General features: G+C 44.8%; 1 protein-coding gene across 5 annotated transcripts in view; it reads right to left on the bottom strand.

Annotated features, from left to right (window-relative positions):
- MPP7 (MAGUK p55 scaffold protein 7) overlaps window positions 1-24,277 on the bottom strand; it is a 1,064,688-nt gene that overhangs the window by 419,983 nt on the left and 620,428 nt on the right. For 4 of the 5 annotated variants that reach the window (XM_069211307.1, XM_069211311.1, XM_069211308.1 and 1 more), the window contains one exon: window positions 16,255-16,335. The exons of the other annotated variant lie outside the window; for it this stretch is intronic. In XM_069211307.1, the coding sequence (XP_069067408.1) occupies window positions 16,255-16,335 (81 nt within the window). The remainder of the gene's footprint in view (window positions 1-16,254; window positions 16,336-24,277) is intronic. 5 annotated transcript variants of the gene reach the window in all.

Raw genomic sequence — 24,277 nt, 5'->3', positions numbered from 1 at the left:
TTTACAAAGAGAGAGGCACTGCAGACCCTCTGGCGGCAGGGTGCTACTTTCTGAGCAATCTGGTCTGGTAAATATTTGGGGTCAGCAACACAAGAAAAAGAGACGACTCCCATTAATCGGCATTGCATAGTTCATGTGCCAGCACGGATTTCATGCTTTGTGGCCACCTACTATTTCATATAGTTTGAGGGACTGAGATTGGAGTTGTCTCCCATGCAGACCACAGCCCATCAGACCTGAACTGTCAATCGAAGGGACAGATCAGGGTGGATCACCATGATGGTGGTTAAATAATGATCTACTTAAGGATAAGGTAGGAATAAATGCACTACAGACTAAGATTGAAGATGTCTTACTCCATAACAACAAAGGAGAACGCAGTGAGGCAATGATCTGGTACTGAGGATGGAAAGTCATATTCTGGGGCTCATGTGTAGAAGAAACTGCTAGGCAAGCTAAGACCCATGGGTTGGTCTTCATGGGTTGGTCTTGTAAGACTTGTGATCCAATTTACAGAAGCTTGAAGAGAACCATAAGAAAACTCTCTCTCAAAAGATACGTTGTCAGATAATTCATGGCCAGGGCCAACAAAGACTTCTAGAGATTACCAAAGATGAATACCCTCTAGCACAAATCCAACAAAAATATAAGAAGGGGGTAACAAGGCAGGGAAACCACTAATGGTCAAGTGTCGGAAGAAGTATCTAATTTCAAATTCTAGCTATTAAAGTCCCAGACGTCACACTTATAACGTATGAATTCACCAAGTAAGAAGCACTTGTATAATTCTATCAGCTCCTTTACACTGCTGAACCGACAGACTAGATAATCTATTGGACAATGTCAGCAGGGCTCTAGATTAGAAAATTAATCGCATATTAAGCTGCCATGCAAGAAGTCTCCATACCAGCAAAGGAAATTATTTCAGCCACAAAAGGCCCTTAGCCATCCAAGGCCTCGACTGGTTCTCCCTGGTCTTGCACATGGGCCACTGGCAGAGCCTGCTCCCAATAACAACAAATTATTTACTAACCTAGATCAGAGGTGCTTTCATGCCATCTATGACTGAGGCCTTCATGCCATGTATGACTGAGGCGAGGGTGCCAGTTCTTAAAAAGGGGAAAGGCCAAGAAAACTGTGGCTCTTACAGGCCAATCTCTTTACTGAACGTCGACTAACATATGCTCTAAAATATTAGCCAGCAGATTGCAACAGCATTTACAGGACACACTTCAACCAAATCATCTAGATTGAACTCTAACAGAAGGGTGTACAAAATAAAAAAAAATCCTACATTTTATCATCAGAGATAGAGCCTTTTCTGAAAGTGGTACTGACGGACAGTGGGAACAGGCGATCACTTCACCCAGATGAGCATTGCAGTATACAATAATCCCACTGCAAAATTTAGTGTCAAGAATCACACAGTGAGAATAGACCAGGGGACAAGACAAGGCTGCTCCTTGTTGCCCCTGTTATTGGCCCTCTAGCTAGAGCTGCCGGCCCAGAGAACTTGCCTAAAACCATATAACCATTCTTGGGATGCTTTCATTCTCAAACAATTTGTTCCTACTTTCTACCTATTTCATTCTTGTAATTACCATTCGGAATCTATGACTTCCTGACTGCCTAAGCTGGCATCCATATTTTCCTTTCAGATTGAATATACGCCATCAGGGGCATATCTACGCAGATAGATACATTTACTTTAAATTGGTAATACATTGCCACAATTCACACTATTTTTTCTGCAAATGTATGCAAATGTGTCAGTTGCCATGAATCTCTGCTTCATTATTGATATTTACACTTACCACCCAGGCCCTTCAAATTATACAAATGCCACTGTTTGGTTCTTTGGTTCTCTGGCTCTATAGAAGCAGAATTTAAATGTCCTGAATGGTCCCACAGACTTTAACTTGAAGGCCTCATTGCATAGGTGTTGCTTGGGTCCACGGGACAGTTTGTTGCTACCTTTACCATCTTTGTTGTAATGCTCTAGGAGCAGGTGCATATCTGAGCTCCGCAAGTATCTCTGATTAGTGGAAGTTACAAAAAAGGCCTTAGACGCTGTAAAACTGCATTGAGACAATCTTTCGCTCATTAGCTTAGTGGTTTCACATCGTAGTTATAGTAACTGAAAATTTGTGATTTGAGAGTTAAAGTGTATCTCAGTACTATGAGACCCCCCCGGGCTCTCCGGGGAACGCAAGGCACCAAATAGTAGGTTGCTTGGGCAACCCCAAAACACAAACTTTTCCTCCTGCAGGTTCCATAAATATTTCAACAGGAGCTCAGCCCACTAAACGACCCTACTGTGACTGTAGCCTAGGGGTGACAGGGTACATGAACATCTAAGCAGCAGGCTTGTTTAGGCCCTGAACGTTAAACCCCTTTGTCAATAATCCACTATACATAGGGTACCAGGAAACCCTGCCCTATGAACCTCCCCTGCTACCCACAGCCCTACATATGAGTGGGGGGTTCTACTACAATGCCGCATAGGAGGCCCATGGGGGACTGTTTATCAATAGTTAGTAACATAACCGGTCCGGGAAGGTGAGAAGGGCAAGTCTTGCCGGTATCTGACATTGTGATTTTCAGTTCACTACGTTTTGTTTGTGTTCTGCATTTGATCAACTCACTGGGCCAATATGCGTAGCCCACCATTCAAATCTTCTATGCAAACTGATTATCGGGTCTTTTGTAGAATACAGAACAATGTTCTTTGTTAAAGTCTGATTGGTTCTTTTCCAACTCCACCAGTTTTTCGAATGCATCAGCCTACCAGGAAGTCTCCGGATTTGAAAACAAACTAGTTTGCCTCATGTGAAGGAGCTAAATTGGTCAGAAATATCAATTTCTGTCTCATAAGATAGCATATGTTCCCTAGAAATGTCTGTCCTTACTTGCACCTATTGGCTGATACTTTAGTGAAACACCACAATGAGACACTAATAATAATTTATTTTTATACATCGAGAGCTCACGACCAGCCACCGTGGAACATGAGCGTAAGAAGTCACCTATAAAAACGTCTTTTTGTAGTGCTTACTGCTAATCTTGAGGCGTTAATTGTTACACAGCTTCATTCATAGCAGAGTGCTGCATTATATCCCATTTGTACTGCACTTGTGCAATGCGTACTCTGAGGGCTGCACGCACTAACATAGCGAGCTATCTCGTACTGGCATTGCAAAACTGATGAGCCATTTCCAACCATGTACTCCAAATGTGTAGGACTTTACAGGAGGCGGACGTTAATGCAGACAAAGGGTATTTCGTACAAATTTATAAACGGAGCGCACTGCGGATTACAAATCTGCCCTGACAGCAATCAGACGATGCACGAAATACAGACTTTTGCTGTGGAATAAAAAACATCGGATGATGCGTTCAGAAGGTTGTAGATCTCCACCGGTGCAAGTGCTGCGAGTCAGGAGGCAGACGTTCCCCACTTCAAACGGTTCACTGGAGCTGCAAAACTAGGGCCCTTCCAATCAATGATGGGCAACTGAATGCAGACACACCGTTTATTTTTTCCGCTTTTATATTTCAGGAACTAGAACCGAACGTACCGGGGTGCTTTACAAGAGCACCAGTTACATTACACACCACATCCTCTCTCGACTGTTTAAGCAGAACGCTCGCCACGCTGCAATGGGATAGCATATTGGCATCTAAGTCACAGACACTGCACAAATCCGTGGCCCTCATTCAGAAGAATGAAAGTTTGAGTGGATACCACCAAAATACTAACTTTTGATCCTGCAGGTTACAAATGTTACTGCAGCAGGAGCTCAAACCAGTAAACTGACCTAATGTGACTGTAGCCTAACGGGGACGAGTTACACGAGCATCTAAGCAGCAGGCTCATTTAAGGCCTGAATGGTAAACCCCTCTGTCAATATTCCACTATAGGTAGTGCAGCTGGAGAGCCTGCCACCCAAGTGCAGTGTATACTGCGGATTACAAACCCACACTGACAACATTCAGAAGATGCGCAATAAAATAAACCTTTTTCCATAGAGTAAAAACATCAGAATGGCTAAATGACATTCTGTGGACTTGTAACAAGGTAGGCGCCTGTAAAAAAAACATGCACTTGGGGCAGTGAGCGCGAATCAAGTCAGGGAGTAAAATAGTAAAATACACACCAGGCAACAAGAGCATGCAGATAGAGCGAGATTCCCCTCTATGGAGTAACACAAACGTTGGAAGGCTCTTCGGTGGCGCTGCTACAAATACACAGAGACAATCAGTACCTGAAAACAAGAAAAATGCGGGATGGAGGGGCCGAGGGTACAAGCGCCCAGAAGAAAGCTACAACAAGGCAGCAACCAACACCGGGAAGCCACAAGGAAAACAAGCTGAATTAAATGAATGTCTCCTTGTGTTAAATGCGTCAGTATCTTGGGGTCGAGCTCTTGCTGTCTAAAAACAACAACAAAAATCAAAGGTCAAAGGCATTCATGAAGCAGAACAGGGCAAAGGCATCTGGCTAATTTATTGTGCTAGGTGGGTGGCTGGCAATGGGGGGGAGGGGCAAAACAGAGGGAAGAAGCAAACAGATGGTCAGAGGGAGCAGACAACAGAGCCAGTTACAAAGCATGATTTCTGTAGAATGTCTCAACAAAAAAGATTTTAAAAATAGCTCTGCTATACCTGGGCCATACTGTAAGGGAGGGTCTCACACTAGTTGATGGCAGAATTGGCCAGCAGGAAGCAAGCAATTAAGAGTGGCTTTGAAGTCCACCAATGGTACGCAATGGACAGCTTTGAAGCCCACCAACAGTTAACATGACTCAAAGAGACAGCGCATGCAATGTCTGTGAAAGATATACAAAAAATCCTAAAACACAAACCATTCCCAAACAGAACAAGGCAAGGTCCCGAGTCTGAAATCATACATCTCGAATAACCATGATAGACAACAAAGCGGAGGCACAAGGTTTTCCCTACACCATGCCCTTGATCTTCAATCAATCAATCAATCAATCAATCACATTTATAAAGCGCGCTACTCACCCATAAGGGTCTCAAGGCGCTGGGGGGGAGGGGGTCAGTGCTCGAAGAGCCAGGTCTTGAGCTGCCTTCTGAAGGGGAGGTGTTCGGGTATGGCGCGAAGGTGACTGGGCAGGGAGTTCCAGGTCTTCGCTGCCAGAAAAGAGAAGGATTTTCCTCCGGCGGTGGTTTTGCGGATGCGGGGAACGGCTGCCAAGGCCTGACCGGTGGAGCGCAGAGTGCGCGGAGGAGTGTAGAAGGAGACGCGGGAGTTGATGAGTTTGGGTCCGAGGTTGTAGAGGGCTTTGTGTGCGTGGGTGAGGAGTCTGAAGGTGATCCTCTTGTTGACCGGGAGCCAATGGAGTTTTCTCAGGTGTCCGGAGATGTGGTGGTGGCGAGGTATGTCCAGGATGAGTCGTGCTGCGGCGTTCTGGATCCGTTGAAGTTTCCTCTGCAGCTTGGTGGTGATGCCGGCGTACAGAGTGTTCCCGTAGTCCAGGCGGCTGGTGACGAGGGCGTGGGTGACGGTCTTCCTGGTGTCGATGGGGATCCAGCGGAAGATCTTGCGGAGCATGCGGAGGGTGTTGAAGCACGCTGAGGTCACTGAGTTGACCTGTCTGGTCATCGAGAGGGAGGAGTCCAGGATGAAGCCGAGGTTGCGTGCGTGGTTGGGGAGTGCTGCCTAGGGCGGGGGGCCACCAGGAGTCGTCCCATGCGGAGGGGTTAGGGCCGAGGATGAGGACCTCCGTTTTATCTGTGTTCAGTTTCAGTCGGCTGTCTGTCATCCAGGTCGCTACTTCCTTCATGCCGTCGTGCAGTCTGGTCCTTGCTGATGTGGGGTTGTTGGTGAGGGATAAGATGAGCTGGGTGTCGTCGGCGTAGGATATGATGTCGAGTCCGTGTTTGCGTGCGATGTTTGCCAGGGGGGTCATGTAGACGTTGAATAGGGTGGGGCTGAGGGAGGATCCTTGGGGTACGCCGCAGATGATCTCCGTGGCTGCGGATCTGAAGGGGGGGAGGCGGACTCTCTGGGTCCTTCCGGAGAGGAAGGTGATGACCCATTCCAGGGCCTTGCCTCTGATGCCGGCGCTGCAGAGGCGGTCTATCAGGGTGCGGTGGCAGACCGTGTCGAAGGCTGCAGAGAGATCCAGGAGAATGAGGGCCACGGTTTCACCCTTGTCGGTCAGGGCTCGGATGTCGTCCGTGGCTGCGATGAGGGCGGTTTCGGTGCTGTGGTTGGCCCTGAATCCGAACTGAGTGGAGTCGAGGGAGTCGGAGGTTTCCAGGGCGGCGGTGAGTTGAGCGTTGATGATTTTCTCAATCACTTTGGCGGGGAACGGTAGGAGGGAGATAGGCCGGAAGTTTTTGAGTTCGGTGGGGTCTGCTGTAGGTTTCTTTAAGAGGGCGTTGAGTTCTGCGTGTTTCCAGCTTTCAGGGAAGGTAGCGGTGGTGAGGGAGGCGTTGATGACGTCTCAGAGGTGGGGTGCGATGATGTTGTCGGCCTTGTTGTAAATGTGGTGAGGACAGGGGTCGGAGGGTGATCCTGAGTGGATCGAGTTCATGACGCGGGTGGTTTCCTCGGTGGTGGTAGGGTTCCAGGCGAGGATGGTGGAGATGTCGTTTGCGGCTTCCGGGAGCGGGTTCATGTTGGTGGTCGTGAAGCTGTTGTAGATGTCGGCGATCTTACGGTGGAAGAAGGTCGCGAGGGAATCGCAGAGGTCCTGTGAGGGAGGGATGGGGTTGGTTTCTGCGTCCGGGTTGGAGAGCTCTTTGACGATGCCAAATAGTTCCTTGCTGTTGTGGGCGTTGTTGTCAAGTCTGTTCTGGTAGGCTGTTTTTCGTGCGGTGCGGAGGCGTTGGTGGTGTTGGCGGGTGGTGTCCTTGAGAGCTGTCAGGTTTTCCTCTGTCGGGTTGAGGCGCCATGTCTTCTCGCGGAGGCGGCATTCTTTCTTGGAGTTTTTGAGTTCGGTGGTGAACCAGGAGTTTTTCTTGTGGTTGTTGGTGTTGGTTTGGGTCTTCAGAGGGGCCAGGAGGTTGGCGCAGTCGGAGATCCAGTTGGTGAGGTTGTTGGCGGCCTCGTTGGGGTTGCTGGTGCTGGTGGGTTGGTTCAGGGAGAGCGTTGCTGCGAGTTGTTCTGTGGTGATTCGGTTCCAGTGTCTTTTTGGTGGTTGCCGGGTGTGGTGATGCACGGTGGTTTTCTTGAAGCTGAAGTGGACGCAGCTGTGGTCCGACCATGTGAGTTCGGTGGTGTGGCTGAAGGTGATGTGTTTGCTTGAGGAGAAGATGGGGTCGAGCGTGTGTCCGGCGTAGTGGGTGGGGGTGTTGACCAGTTGTTTCAGTCCCAGGTTGGCGAGGTTGTCTAGAACGGCGGTGGTGTTGTTGTCGGTGTGGTTCTCCAGGTGAAAGTTGAGGTCTCCTAGGAGGATGTAGTTGGAGGATGAGAGTGCGTGGGGGTTGACGAAGTCTGCGATGTCTTCGCTGAACTTGGTGCGGGGTCCTGGTGGTCTGTACATGAGGGTGCCTCTTAGGGTTGTCTTGGGGTCGATGTGGATCGCGAAGTGGAGGTGTTCGGCGTCGGGAAGTGAGTTGTCGGTGTGGGTCGAGATGCTGATGGAGCTTTTGTGTGCGATGGCGATGCCTCCTCCGGTGCGGTTGAAGCGGTCTCTCCGGATGATTTTGTAGCCGTCGGGGATGGCTATGGCGATGTCGGGTGCCGAGGAGGGGTTCATCCAGGTCTCGGTGAGGAAGGCGATGTCTGGGTTCGTTGAGTTGATGAGGTTCCACAGTTCGATGGCGTGCCTGTGGACGGAGCGGGTGTTGACCAGGATGCATTCGAGGTTGCTTCCGGGGGCGTCGTTCTTGGTGGTGGCGGTGTGGGTCCGTAGGCAGGTGAAGCGGCAGTTGCTGCAGGTGAAGGGTCCGTGGGTTCGTTTCGGGGTGGCGCGGTAGCAGCCCGGCGCGCGGCCGGGGTTGAGGTTGGCGAGGGTGGCGGAGTCATAGGTCAAGCGGGGGGTGCGGGGGGCAGGGGTTCGGGCGCTGGGCGCGGTCCAGGCACGGACGGGCGCAGACGGGCTTGCCTTAGGCGCGCCCGCGGCGCGGCCTCGCAGCGGCTGCCATTTAAGGGGTAGGTGGGGAGGCGGGGTCAGCTGGGAGGCGGGAGGTGGGCGGGCAGGGGAGCTGGAAGCAGGAAAAAAGAGCGGCAAAAAAGAGCGGCAAAAAACGGCGGGAAAAGCGCGGTAGGAGCGGCGGGAAAAAGCGGCAAGACGGTGAAAAGGGAACAAGAGCCTACTAAAATCTACTAAAAAGGAGGGGCTGAGAGGGGAGGACGGCGCACGGCACTCGGGGGCACACGCACGGGATACAAGGAGAGAAAAGGGAATTTCAGTCACTCGGGGGCACACGCACGGGATACAAGGAGAGAAAAGGGATTTTTAGTCAGCACAAGCACAAGCACTCGGGGTACACGGGCAAGAAGGGGGGAGCACACTCACAGGAGAGGAAGGCAGTCAGGGACTGGAGGCGCTGCGTGAGCAGGGGAGCGACCTACCCGAGGGTCAGTGGTCGCTACCTCTGCCTCGCAGCGGCCGCCATTTAAGGGGTAGGTGGGGAGGTGGGTTCAGCTGGGAGGCGGGAGGTGGGCGGGCAGGGGAGCTGGAAGCGGGAAAAAAGAGCGGCAAAAAAGAGCGGCAAAAAACGGCAGGAAAAGCACAGTAGGAGCGGCGGGAAAAAGCGGCAAGACGGCGAAAAGGGAACAAGAGCCTACTAAAATCTACTAAAAAGGAGGGGCTGAGAGGGGAGGACGGCGCACGGCAAGAAGGGGGGAGCACACTCACAGGAGAGGAAGGCAGTCAGGGACTGGAGGCCCTGCGTGAGCAGGGGAGCGACCTACCCGAGGGTCAGTGGTCTTCAACTGGGTGAGCACATATGAACTACAACATTTGCCCCAAATATCAATTCTGAGGCCTACTTAACCAGGGCAAAAGATGAAGTAGTGGCTGTGGCAGGCTTCATGGAAGGTGGCCTGGGGGAGGGCAAGAGTATATACACACTACTGTTTTACATTTTCTAGTTGTGGAAACATTTTACATATTTCCCCAATCTGGCAGGTGAAATGATAACAGTTTATTCATAGAGGAAACTTCAAGTACACCTGATATCATTCAACATATAGGACTCCAATAGCTCGAGTAAGATATTGTCTTGCTTTAGAAAACTACAGAAAACAATCTTAAAACAGGCCACCAATTGCATATTACAAAACTTATTTTTCAGAAAGTAAATAAGAAATAAACACTCATTTTGGAGAGAACCATATTCCATATCTGATGCATAAACATATCCAAGTTAGGATCTGACATTTTCTATAGATCTCTCCTTTTTTTTAAAATCTAATTGGAAATGTGATTTTTATTACAGTGTGAAAACTCAAGACCAAGAGGTGACAACCTTAATAAATGCTCTTTTTGAACCCGCTGCTTAAACCCTGAAAGTCTAAAAGAAGATTCAGAGCAATTATAGTTCTATCTGTGCTGCCTGTCAACACATTCTTAAACGAGAAGGAACAGAAAATGGCCAAATGTGCTCACATGCCAGCATGTGTTACTTATAAAACTTAACACTCTGCTTCCATTTATTCCGCTGATGATCACTAAACACAGGCCAAGAATATATGCATTTGCAACTGTTATACTTTTCAAGCATTTGAAGCGTGTTGATTCAACACAACATTAATTTTTTAAACAGATTTAAAATTCCTTTTCAAACAAATGTATTCTTAGGTTATAAAAGCTAATTTGTTGCAAATCATAAATCAGTATCTCGCAAAAGTCAGCATGGGCACTCTTCTGAGATTAAAGTGCTATTATTCAGAATTTTGGGCTTATGTTTTTTACATGGATAATTGTGATACATGATTTAGGACAGACAGACGCTTGTTGAGCATCTGGTCTATACAAATTATCCAGTGACAGGAGACAATTATGTGTTAACTATATTTCCCTGATTTGGTTATTGTAGGATTTCTCACTGCCCAACCTAAATGATAACTCTGCTAAATTGAACTGACTGATTCTAACCCTGAGCAACGCTTAATTTCTGCATCTCAGATATTTCTTTTAATAATATTTATTGTTCAACTTGAATGTTTAGTTTTGTTAATATTAGTTCACCTGAACTTATTTTGTCACCTTGGTCAACCCTTGGTGATTATTATCTATTTTTTATAATTTGGTATTGTGAATAGTCTACATGACTACATTTGTGTTTATAATAAAACCCTTTACTTAATTTCCGACTGAAGTTTTCCTTCCGTGGTCACATTGGTCATGGTGTTTAAATTAATTAGGTTTGTGTGGAAATGTGTTAATAGTTCTACCACACCACTTACTTGGCCCAAAGATTCATCCACCTCGAAGGGTACGGATTCCTGTGAAGGATGAAAATGTTCCAACACCAGCAAGAGTTACGTTGGAATGTGTACTTGTATTTACCCACACCCAGCTCATTTCTATCAACTCCGCTCCTCTCACTCCATCCCAATTTTTCCTCGTATCTGGTCTGTCCACCTTTAAATTGTTGTTGGCCAAAAGTAATTGTAAAGGAAAAAGGATGTTCCCTGGGAATGATGAGGAATTTAGGCCAAATGTCCCTAATGGTGGAAATTTCCAAAGATAACTTTCTGAAGGCAGTGTAGTTCTAGTTAAAGCAGCGGAAGAAAAGCATGGTCCTGGGGAGGGAAAGCCCTTGTATGATGCATTTTAGCTTTTGAGAAGCTGTTTCCTTATGTCGACAGTCAAAATCATTGCTAAACTGCCCTGAATATCTGCAAAGGAAAGAAAGAAGTATTGGCACACGATCCATGGAACATCTGAAAGGCCCATCTCCTGTCTGACTTACTGACTCTATTGCCATACTTATCTATCTTGTTAAACTACTCGGGCGTATGAGCTTATGCCACATTAATTTTACTTTTCTAGAAGGTGCTTCCTCACACTGAGAATCGTAATCTTTGCTGAGACTGGTCCGTGACAGAAAGGTATTACCTGCAGTTGGTAAATGAACAGTACAAATGTGTACATTTAGCAGTCTAACGCTGGTTCCATCACTAATTCATTAGGTACTCATATGAAATAAGAGTAATAACCGAATGTTAGATTAAAAAATAAATAATGATGACCGAATGAAGCTAGATGTGTCAGGTGGAAAAATGAGGATAAACATGTTATTCCATTAGCCATGGTTGATAAACATCTTACAAACTTCAGAGTGTAAATTCAACATAGGATTCGTCTTCATATTCTGTTTAGAAACCCAGCAGTGTTTCTTGAAACAAATATAAGATAAAAGAACTGCCTAGTTAAAAAAAACAAATTAAAAAAAAGTGTTTCCACTTGACCATGTGCAGTACTTGAAAGTGTAAAAATTATGGGTGACACCCTTATAATGGAGTATCAAAAAAAGAATAATGACTGTAAAATTGAATGTGCAGCATTATAAAGAGTGGCATCATATCTGCTATGTCATTACTAGGGTGGCTTTTTTGGGCAGTGTTAACTGCAAAGTCACTATAATTGATGGCTCATTCAACTGCGCTAGCTAGCACACTGGCTATTGATGCGTATGCCGACCGTGCTCTTAGCCATAACAGAGATTTGAATCAGGACACGTGTAATAAAGGGATATCCTACTCCACCCAAGCCACTATCTAAGGGGAAAAGCCCTCTCCTGCCCATCTTCAACACCAAGAATCGCTGACCTGTCTGGCAGCGAGAACACAAGCCCCTGCGTGACAGTATGATGTATTTCTTTATAAAATGGCCGATATTCTTGTTGACCTTAATTAGACACACAAAGGATTAGGGAAAGGAAATCAAGGACATGGACTGCTTTTGGTATGGGGAATACCACTGATTTTACAGTTCAACATGCCAGTTCCTGTCTGTGAAACATACGAATGCTTGAAACTTCATACAATTTAAAAGTTACCCAGGCAATTTATTTTATAAAAAAAATATTAAGAAAGGATGTTCTCCCTCTGGCACAGAGCTTCCAACGTTATCAAAAAACTAGACACTGCCTATCAGTCCACAATTTAGAATTATCAATATGATGATTTTCGTTGCTAATAGTTGGTTTCTGGATGTGGGCTACGAAAAAAATCTGCCAGCATCTGCAGGCAAAGTAATCTGAATAAAGGCCACATGAACTCTGTTGGTGAGGAAATCAACCTGCTCATTGGGGAAGCACTATTCCCAACCATAGGTTGGATGTCTGGTATTGGGACCTGACAAACTCTTCTCTGAACCCTTTCAGACAGATGAAAAGTAGTGTGCCCAGCTCTGTGCAGGCGTTTCATAGAGATCCTCTAATTAAGCTTCACTCTGAGTTTTTTCTCTCAAACGTCCTTCTGAAAGAAAGTCTACACCAACTCATTCCCAGACCTGTGCAATCACTTCGCCAGAGACTATAATTACTTTCTATGCTGTTTAACGAACATGGCCCAAACATTTCAGAAACACTGACAGCATACATTAACAAATCACATACAGATTCCACTTTAAGCTCACATCCAATCAACATTCTTTCACCGTTGTGTTAGATCAGAAGCAATTAGAAGTCAAAGCACCTCATTACGCCCAGCCAATCCACAGCTTCTACTCGATCCTGTAGAAGGTCTCATACTCTCAATCACTCTGCCTCACTCACAGTAGGGGTATTTCAGGTCGAAAGAATGTGTGGGCTTTAGACAGAATAGGCTACACCACAATAGTTATGGATGCAAACCTTTCTAGCATATCTTAAGTTATGAGGTCTACATGATATGTGCAATCTGTCATTTGTAGTAGGTTTTCTGTAAGGGGACTGAGGAACTGCTATGTTGATAGCATTTCAGTCAGCAGCAGTCTGTGCTAATGTGGCTGACCAGTCAAATGCTATGTTAAAAATGTGCTCAATTCTTTAAAATATTTTTAGTGATTTGTAGTGACTTTCATCATTTCTTTTAGCTACTATAAAACCCAGACTTTTACTCTTAAAACAAAAATATTTCCTATTGCAAACAGACTTGCACAGAGGTTTGGCTTCCTTCAGGTTCACTAAAGCCAGTCGGCTGCAGTGAAATCTCAGCAGAAAGTAAGCAACATGAACACAGCTAAAAGTATTCCATTGGGGAACGGCAGCTCTCAGCTTCTATGTCTAAGGTTAACAACACAATAATAACATGGTAACTTTAATGTACTAAAAAAAAAAACTAAAAAAAACAGAATCATACCACCAAGGAGGAACGCAATGTAGTGTAGACATACTAAAGTGTGAATTAACCTGAAATACTTTAGTGAAGCTTCAAAATAGACAAGTCTATTTATGAGCAAGTAACTGAGTCCATCATGTCAGTTGGTTGTAGGTTGAGTTGCGTGATGTATGGTGTTCTCTGAGTGAAAGACAGTGACTCGATTGCTGTTGGTTTTCAACAGCCAAATTAGTCTCAATGTAGAACCGCCTTAAGTAGTAAGAGCTGAACTGTGCATACTTATTACATGAAATCTGTACAAGGGCTTTCACAGGTGAGACTGGGATACAGTAGACCAAAATGAAGCATGTAGATGTAGGAGGAAATCAGTTATTATACATTATGATTTCATAGTTCAAGTCCTTTCTACAGGGCATAACCTAAATTCCACCAAATACAGGACCTAATATGTTGAACACCAACCGGTGCTTAATTTGTAAAATAAGCGCGTGGGCAAAAGTTTCTCTTAGGAATCTAACAATTGCCGCAGTTGCCAGACACTAATGCTGACTAGCTGTGACTCTCAAGCCTCATTCTTTGCCCACTCGATACTCCCCCCCCCCTTCTCCCTTTTATGAGTGTTTTTCACATCCACTTTCTCCATTTGTCACTGCTCCTGTATCTCTCTTACTCATGGTCAAAGTCTGAGGTTGAAAAATAAGGCTTGGCAGCAGAAATTGAGTTCTGGTGCCCACCTCCTGCAACCAATAGCACAAATTAAGCACTTTGTGGCACATGTGAATATGCAATTGGGAATACAGGCTAGTTTTCAGGCATATCACCTTCTTGCGCTTCTGGTGGGAGACAGAACATAGCCATATGTCGACAAAAGTAACAAAACATGCATGCTGTGAACATGGTACAAGCTTGTCCATAAAGAAGTATTAATGTCCACGGAATACAAGAGTGAGCTCAGGTTATACCTACACAAAGAGGGTAGGGAAACTGCACTACGCATTCATTAAAAGTCAGGTCTGACAGACTCCACTGCTTAGGATCACTAAAATTCAACTGAATATGCTGACCTTCAGGCACAATCCTCACCTTTTCGCCAAACAGACTGCTGCCAGAATTAATTTATTGGACGCTACAGGGACATTCAACAAAAGGGAATTTTGCCACACCATGCAAGTCTTCATAAAGAATTAGTTAAACCAAAGTTAGAGAGATATTATTAACCAGAGGAAACAAATCTACCAAAAGGAGAGCAAGTACATGCTGTGCAGATCTCCGGGTACTCATTGTAGTTTTGAACCAATCCAGAACCTTCTCCTAAAATACTGGGCTAAGGAAAAGTACTTATCGTATAAGAGCTGAAAGTTTCCTCACTGCATAAGAATCCAAATTACTGAAAAGCAAATACTGAAATAGGTCTAAACACACAAAAAACGGTAATAATGTGTTTCATATTGTAATAAGGTTGCCATTTAATGTTTGCTAACGGTAGCTGTACGCTTTTTAACCTGTTCTGTCAGTAAAAGTACACTTGCCTCCATTTGGAGTCAAACATTATATAAGGTCACGTACTGTGATGTCACAGAAATCAAAGAGCTTGAGTGGCCTCTTGTGCTACCCATATAATTTCATTGCATCACATCCCTGTACTGTGTTCAGACACGCTTATATTATGCAATTCCACCAACTGGGCTGGCTTAGAAGTGAATTTTGGTTTACCATTTTTTCCGAATATTTCAGAGGAACAGTCTGTTAAAAATAGATTTTTCTCATGAGATATGCCTGTTCAGAAGAGTTCGTGAAAAATAAAGAGAAAAGCTTGGTATATAACAAGCACATTACCAGGATTAAATAATTTTTTAGAACATATTTTTAACAAGGCTGTCCATACCCTATCAAGGATGACACTTGAGGAAAGCAACTAAGTTGTTTCCAATACCACTTTATGAAGCCCTACCTCCCTGCTCCTTCACAGTGTACATGAGGGGTATCCGTGGAGAATCGTGAAGGACTAAGTGCGGACATCTCATCAACTAACTCACTCCCTGGGTCGGCCTGGTGCAGTAGGGTAATGGAATATGATGCCCCCACCCCATGCAGATTGTGTAGTGGGGGTCCTGAGTTGCACAGATATTAATTGGCTTTGGGCTAAATGAGGGCCTCTTGAAGGTTTGGGGGCACCCCTGCATTACGCTCCTGGCCTGCTGAGCATACATGCCAAACGACCTGATTCAGGTGGGAGACTCACGATTTTTTAAGCCAGAAATGGCTTCATTTTAGCTGTCTCCCGCCTGAAATTGCCTCTGCTTCAAGAGAAATCAAATACGGAAAATCCATTCCCCGACTTGCTTCAAAAACTCCCACTTTTCTGTTCTAAATTATTGAGCTATATGGGTAAGGGGGAGGGATACTGGGAGTTTTTAAAGGTCAGAGAGCTGGAGGAAGTTATTTATGCCCGCTTAGTCACCTAGTGCTGAAGCAAACCGTTTACTGTACTAAGGGGCTCAGGTGTGAGGCAATCCCCTGAAGGACAACATCAGAGGATATCTATACCTGATGGACAGCAATCACCTTTGGCGGCCTTAGATCATCGTGACGCTGTCTGCTTATGGATCATCTGTAAATTAACTGAAACCTCCGCTCAATTAACCTAAAACCAATTTATACCAAAAGGAAAAAGTTGTGTCGTCCTGTATTTTCAAGTAACCAGTAAAATACGTCTAGTTTTAATGTATCTCATTATGTAGTACAGCAAAGCTTTTTAATCTGTAAAAATCACCGTTCGCACCTAAAAAAACAAATAGAAAAACAAAACGTTTCGAACATGGTTTTCCTCCTCATAAAACCAGTGATTGATTGATGCTAGTGGTAATGTAATTTCACAAGCTATGCATGAAAAGAACATCCTTTTCCACGACAGCTTCCCGCCAGGGAGAGGTATCCGCCGCCATGCTGGCGAATACATCAAGTGGAAGTTTGGGTGTCTTGCAGGTGCGACGTGTCCTCACCTTGAGGTTGGGTTTTGACAGCAGTTTCAACAGCTCTCTGATCTCGCTGTTCGGCGGCTTGCTCTGCAGCTCCTCAGCCAGCTGTGGGGAAGATTGAATTGACACAAAGAACATTAGCGCGAGCATTGCTTTAACCCAGTGCGTCGAGACAACGGAGAATCTATCTTGTTCATGGCGTATTACTTTCCATAGTGTTCAAACAGAAGCCAGCATGAAGAAAAACAGACTATCAATCATTGGGCTTCTATTCTGGCCCATCTTGGACAAGATTCAAGCCAGGCCTTTCGGCTGGGTTTAGCTCGAGTAATCAGGCCTGGCAGCGGCGCAGATAGAACATACTCTGACTTACAGCAAGGGAGGGGGCGCTGTCCCAGCACTTCATCTAAGTGAATGGCTCTTTGCGTGCAGACAAAGGGCTACTTGTAAAACGGCGGGATCAAACCTTGACACTGTCCCTAGAAAAAACAGCTTGTGAATGAGGTGGTGAAATCCACACTGCTTCCAAGAAGCCACAGTAGCGGTGCTGTTAGGGGCTGGGGTGAGGTAGCGGAGTGGTCTTGCAGTGGGCACAACCTGAGACCTGCACTGTTTACACACACACACACAGTCCCAAACGCTGCATGGTCTGCAAAGTGAAAAGCCGTCTAGGTTTCCGCCCTGCAGAAAAGTTTCTGCTTAATGAGGCATCAAACGTTCACACGTGCATGTTTTACTACTAGCGGGTTTTTTTTGTGGCCAAAAATAATTACAACGTAAATTATACCAGGAGAAAAGAATTGTCTTTTTAGAGGTTGTACACATAAACTTAAAGGAAATTGCATGCCTCTTCTAAGCACAACCTTGGCGCGCATATATATATATATATATATATATATATATATATATATATATATATATATATATATATATATATATATATATATATATATATACACATACATATACATACATATATACATACATACACATACACACGAACCCTAAATCAAGATAACCAATAGAAAAATATGCGCTGATTAAACCAACGGGTTTTAAAAATAATTTGCAATGAACAGTCCCCCAAGTGCTAGAAAAGCACGTTCCCAACGGTAAAAGGCACTAACACTGCCGAATCCCTCAAATGTTGTTCATAGACGTTTAATTGGAACTAACATCTCTTCCGCAAAATACCCCGTGCTAGCAAGGAAATAAAAAAAAAAGTCTAGGAGACAAACACTTTTTCTCACTTTCTCACTGAAGCGGGTGACGGACATATTTCCCAATCCACCATATAGCTAGTGTCTGCGGTCCACTCTCACAGTTGCAAATACAAATCAGGTGGCACCACCGGTGACAGGCAGCCCAGTCAATATTAGATCCTTGTTCCCAGATAACCTTTTCTAGTTCCCGCAAAGGAGCAGAATCCAGGTGTTCCAGGATGTCACTTACACAACGGCAGTAAGGAATTCAATTGCTTTTGGCAGCTGTTTTACACCTTACTGGAATGTTGATGCACATCAAGCACTGGGGCACTACCACTGTCCTATGTCTTCCAGCATTTCCCTGAACTTCAAAGCAAAGGTGACCCTTAGTCAGATGGCACCCTGGGCGAAATCAGATTTGGTGACCCTCACCACCCATCAACAGTGTGTTAGATTAGAAAATGGGAGAGGTGGAGGAAGGTGAAGTGGATACGCCAAAGGATGGCTAGGAGAAAGGACAGCCAGGAGAAGAAAGATAATATGCGGAGTGCCAGTATTTAATACACTTCTATTTGTAGCCAGGTCAGAGGGAGACTGCTGCAGGCAACCCCTGTGCCCCTCTGAAGAACAGCACCTTGGGCGTGGGCCCATCTCGCCCAGGCTAAAGGCCAGCCCTGCTCCAGAGAGTGTCCAGCAGGGCAAGGGGATCCTGGCCATGCAGACAACTTGAAAAGTAGCTAAAGGTTCTGCTCATCCCTAATTCTCATTACCAATAACGTCTTGTTACCATCAATATCAGTGCCCTAGTCAGGTCCCTGGTCACAAACTGACCCCAAAATTATAATGCCATTCATTTATTATTCCAATCAGAATTATTTACGTCGCAGTACAGGGAATTTTGAAACATGGTCTGAATGAATGAATACGAAAAGCTTTATTATATAGTCTGAACACTCCTGTCCTTTGGTATTAGGTTACAAGCCATAAGTGAAATAACTTAACTTACCTTTTCCTGACTAAGTGGTACACATTTCAGAGTCAACCACAAGATTTTCCCATGGTATAAATCGACCATCAACACGCAAAATGGTAGAAATTTTAGCCATACAAAGATGTCTGCAAGATTCCATGTTTCTATGGGCTTTGTCTGCAAGATTCAGGCCTGATTTTGGGGTGAGAATGTCAGTTAAAACTTAACATTTTAAACTAACTAAACCACTAAAATTCACCAGCTATACGTATCACAAGTAATTATAATATGCCCTAAAGTAACTATAACCCATACCCTCACTATGTGCAGTGTTATCATTAATGTAATCAGTGATGTTATGAATCATGTGAAAAAACATGTGATGAGGGATATAATATATTAGGTCATCAGCAAACACCCCCGTCCGCCAACTGGGGAGAGATTAAAAATGAAAAGGGTGGGAACTTGCTCGCCCCCCACTTGTTTTATTGACAGCACAGCTGATCTGTGGTACTGTAAAAACAATACCCTTTCTGGGTTCCCAGGGGTCTCTCTGAGACCCTACCTCTCCCAACCATGCCTAGGAGGTCAGATCATCCCTACCCTCTCCCCTTATATGATTCTTTTAATCTTGTTTGAAGACAGAGGACTGAGTCCCAGAGTCCTAAAAAGGCTTACGCTACATCTTTGATGTGGTGGTAGCTAATAAGATCTTATTGTTAGATCTGACGAATCCTCAGCAACTATCTATTCATACATTTTTAACCTCAATTTTTCAAAAACTACTGAATGGATTTACACCAAGTCAAAAAAGCAAACTTTCTGGGTGAAAATCTAGTTTTCTGGCAAACCTGGTTTCCGTTCAGCCGTTTTTGCAGTATTGCTGTTCAATTTTCCTATTGAAAATTCTATGGGAAAAAATGTGTTTTGCCCTGCCCCCTTTTCTCAGCCCCCGCTTGACGAAATCACCCCGAAACTTTCCAGGAAGAAGCTAAGGTGGATAAGACATTTTCTCTGGAAAGTTTTGTGAAGATTTATCAAACAGTGCCAAGGTTATTAGCAAACCAAAAATCTATTTCTTAAAGAAACGTGGTGCGAACTGGGTAATCAATCTATCCATCGACAGATACACACATACATAGTTATATAAAATAATTTAACATATCACCTGAGTCACAAGAACTATTATGAATTCACCTTTAGTTCACAATGCCCTAGCACACTGGCTCCATACCAGATTGTTTTCTGCACATTAGGCAAGCAGTGTAAGTGGAGTGCAATGTGAAAGACAGACTGCGCTGTGCGTAGTCAAGGAAATAAAGAATGAGACACATTTGTGATCATGGTTGGCTTCTGGGGAGGAGGGTCAGCACATGTAAACCTACAGCACTACAAGTAAACATAAAATGCAATCCTGTAACTATCAGTTTGTAGATGTGTGACAGGAGATAAACAACCTCTGCAAAAAGCTGAAAGGAAACCCATGCCGACGATACAGATGTTTTCAAGAGTGTTCTTAGGACAGCTTGGCTAACCAAAGCTTCTTGAAGTCCTAGAACATCTACACCAGAGGTCTTCAAACTGTGGGGCGTCCCCTGCAGGGTGGTCATGGACATAATACCAGGGGGGCACAAATGGCTCTGCAATTACATTTAAATTAAGACAGCCTGGTAGCATGGAAGGGGTATTTCTAGGCTTTCATTTACATGCAGCAGTTAAACTCCCAAAAAACTGAGGAGGTACTACTAAGAGGCATGGTGCACTGACAGTGAGTGTCAAAGACATGGCTAAAAAAAGAAAAGAAAAATCGACATTTTATTCCCTTTATTTATTTCATCTTCAGTCGGGTTACTCTATATAAAAACACGCACTCACCCCAAATAAACTAAAAACAAGTTAAACTAATCAAAGGGAAATATACTCTTTTGCCTCCTGAAACCTCAGTTGGTTACTATGATCACTGCAGATGTCTTCCTCTGTGACCAAAGACTCACAGAGTTAAATCATGATTGGTGAAGTGAGGAACAGTGACTTGTTGTTGTGCCTCCGGGTCCCAGTCTGTGACAGAAAGCACATTGAATGTCATTATTTTAAAACTGCATTACACTGTATAAAGAAGGCTGCTCAAAATTCTGTTTAAGATACACCAAGCACTAATATACCTTAGTCATAAGCATTCAGACTATATCTAGTGTAAATATTTTTATGTGTGTTAAAAGGGTGCACTGCTTTTAATAGACACACATTACCTCTGAAAAATAATGAATATTTTTAACCGTGAAGCTGACTCCATCAATTCAAACCTCCACTGGCTCCAAAGCAGCCTATATATTTGGTGACTAACCATTCCACATATTTACATTTCTTTCAGGCAGTGGGGACACAGCTGAGAAGGCATGTTTCTTTCTTAGTTCTCTACTATCTGTTTACAGCACAAGACCCCCACTCTACCCCCCCCCCCCCCGCCCACAACACCCTGTGAGTGGGCACTAGATCCCAGTTACGACAATCCTACTATGAAAAAGACCATGTGGTGCATTTTCCTTGATAGTGTTAGAGCCCAGGTCACCACTGTTGCGCAAGGAACAGGGGTCAAGCAAGGGTGTGTGTGTGTGTGTGTGGGGGGGGGGGGGGGGGGGGGGGACCTTAATGTGCTTTTATTGTTATTTGTTACAGAAAGCAGCAAAATGCCTCCTTAGGGATTCTTGCCTAGAAGTAATGGCCCTGTTGAGTGGACTTTGCAGCACTCTAGGTATCACTGGTGATGTAGCTGTATTAGAATCCCAGGGCATAATTCCGGTGCTAGTGTTTTCTTCGAGCCTTGGAGCAGTGGCCCAAGGGAGGGGAAAAATGAAGCAGAGGAGACAACTTGATTTGGGCATCAGAGTGATGAGAGGGAGAGGGATGATGAGAGGGATGATGAAAGGGAAAAAGATGGCGTGAGATGGGAGCCGAAGTTGTTGACAAGGGTCAGATGCGACAGCAAGGCAGTAGCTACCATTAGAGAAACAGATGCCACAACAAGTTTGCCTATGGTACCACTGCATAACAATTATGAATGTTTTACAATAAACAGAGGGCACTGGAGCTTATTTTCCTTGCTAGCATTAGGGAAGATGGTGGCCTTGGTGCAGAAAAAAAAGAGGGCTGCATTCAGTATCTCTTTTTTTTTTTTTTTTCCAGAAAGAGACTGGGCTTGGTCCGAGATTGAAGTGCTGGTCAGACATGGTGGGGAAGGAGTGACAGAAGAGGAAATAGCCTGTTTCTCTGTGCTACAGCCATAATTAGTGCAGCAGATGGTTGCATTTGAGCCCACAGCACACCAATTATGGGGAGTAATGTTTTTCGTCAATGCCGTTCTTTTTTGATGCTGTTGCTTTTTTCTAAGTCCCACATTTAGTGTGGATTACGAGTGACCAAAAAGCACCCCTGAAATGATCTCATGATTCCCACCCCCTGCGATCATCCCTACCACCTGCCATGTGGTTGTGGAGGGGGGCCCAACTTCAAAAAGTTTTGCTTAGGCGGCTCACAGCAAAAACATTTTAAGACTTCTGACTTGCAGCAATCCATTAAAAAGATGTTACCTAAAAAAAGGCTAACGTGGCACCCTTTTTATGAGTAGAGAGCAGGGAGCATGTGGAGAGTGTGCTTGACTTTTACAAAGCAGGTGTAGAGCCATATAACCATACACCTAGAAATGCTAGCTTTAGAAGCAGCACAACCCCTGTGGGATTGGGCAAAAGCTACAAAATGTTGAATGTACTTCCTAAAGATTTTAATTATATCAGCGCAAAACATCGGCACCTTCTTAACATCCAGAGTGTGAAGAGCCCCGTCTGCTGCAGAATCTGGCTAGGAGAATGGGAGGTCAATGAATAGGTTCATGTGAAACTGTGAACCAACTTTAGGCAAAAATGTGGGGCTGATAGGAAGAATTTCCCTCTCTTTGTGAACCTGGATGAACTGTTCCTCTAAACTAAGAGCAGGGAACTCACTAACATATCTGATAGAGGTGACTGCAACTAGCAAAGCTTCCTTCCAACATAAGAACTGTAGATCACGAGCGTAGGGGCACAAATGGAGGGTCCGTAAGATACACTGTGTGAGGGACACAATTAGGTTCCACACAGGCGCAGGAGGCATCTTTGGAGGTATTATTCTCTGTAGACCCGCTATGAAGGCCCTAATGAATGGGACTTTGATAAGAGCCGGTATGCTAAACTGCACTTAATTGTAAGTGTATGGCAATGTAAGCAAGACCTGCCTTGTACGAGTATAGGAAGAAAGAAACAATCTCCTGCACAGGCATTTCAAAGAGTCTAAATGATTATAGGTGCAGTAAGGGATGAACCTTTTCCATTTAGCCATGTATAATGTGCAAGAATTAACCTTTTCCTTATGGAATGTGTGAGTCATTGGCTTTCACCCTTGACGCAGGATAGTCATCTATTGTGAGGTAGTCAGATTCAAAGAACTCAGGTACCAGATCATGAGGTTCAGTTGTTAGGGATCTGGGTGTCTAAAACTGACACTGATGCTGAGTGAGATGGTCCAGCTTCAGTGAGAGCTTCTGATGGGGACTGTCTGGCATCTCTAGAAACACCGTAGTCCAAGGTTATCTTGCCTAGGTTGGTGCCACTTTGAGGGTCACAAACACCTCCCTCATCTTTCTTATCATGCATAGGGCGTCAGGGATGAGGAGGCAGAAATGCAGAGGCAAATACATCTGATCAGTTCATCGATTGTGCATTGCACAGATATTGGGTGTGAGTGCCTGAATGCAAGGTTTTGGCAGTTTACATTTTCTCAAGTGGCAAAGAGGTATTTCGCTGGAGTTCCCCACCACTAGAAGGCCCTATGAAGGACTTCTGAGTGGAACTGCCCCTTGTAGATTCGTTAATGCGTCCTGCTGAGCAGGTCTGCAGTCGGTTTCCCCTGCCGGCAAATTCTCTGTCAACAGGTTAATGTTGTTACGGGTTGCCCAATGCCAAATCTCATGTTCCAGCACAGAAAGCTGGGGGGAGTGGATAGTGCCCTACTCCTGGATGTATAGTGAGGCTAGCATGTTGCCACACTTTCCCCGCAGAAGTGTGAAGAACAGGTTTTGTGCTTGTCCGATGGCTTTAACCTACAGGTATTGATGTGGTGTTTCTGGTGGAGATGGGTCCAGGTGCCTTAGGCATTTGTGTCGTGCAGGAGAGATCCCCAGCAAATGCGTGTGACATAAGCAGCTATGGTCATATGTGGAAGGTCTAGGAAGGGGCTGTCAAACAACAAATTGTTGCTGTTCCACAAAAGAAGAGGGTGCTGGGCCCTGGTTGTTACCAACTCTAAATCTTCCAACGTCCCTTTGCTTGTACTTTGCAAGACACTTGTGTTGACAGCGTGTACACAGCCTGGCAGATGGTACAACTGCTACGAATGAAGCTATGATCCCCAATATTTTCATGATAGTTTGAACAGTAACGGAACAAAGTGTCTGAAATAGAGTAGAGGCATCAGGGATTGTAATGCCATCACCTTCTGTTCATTGAAGTATGCTTTGCTTGTCACCCCATTTAAGACTGAGCCAAGGGAGGAGAGAACTCTGTTAGCTGAAAATGATTTTCTTTCACACCGATGGTGAAACCAAGTGTTAGAAATGGGGTCGCTAGCTGGCAGTCGGTTTGCACCCTGTCCAAGTAGGGACCCTCACTCTAGTCAGGATAAGGGCGATACCTGCTCAGATAACCCCTGATCACCCCCTTGGTAGCTTAGCACGAGCAGTCAGGCTTATCTCAGAAGCAATGTGTAAAGCATTTGCACATAACACACAGTAACACAGTAAAAACACTACAAAACGACACCACACAGTTTTAGAAAAATAGCC

Source organism: Pleurodeles waltl, chromosome 10, assembly GCF_031143425.1.
Source record: "Pleurodeles waltl isolate 20211129_DDA chromosome 10, aPleWal1.hap1.20221129, whole genome shotgun sequence".
NCBI classification, from domain to species: Eukaryota; Metazoa; Chordata; class Amphibia; order Caudata; family Salamandridae; genus Pleurodeles; species Pleurodeles waltl.
The sequence above is the reverse complement of the archived record's forward strand: the minus strand, read 5'-3'. Positions and strand labels throughout refer to the sequence as shown.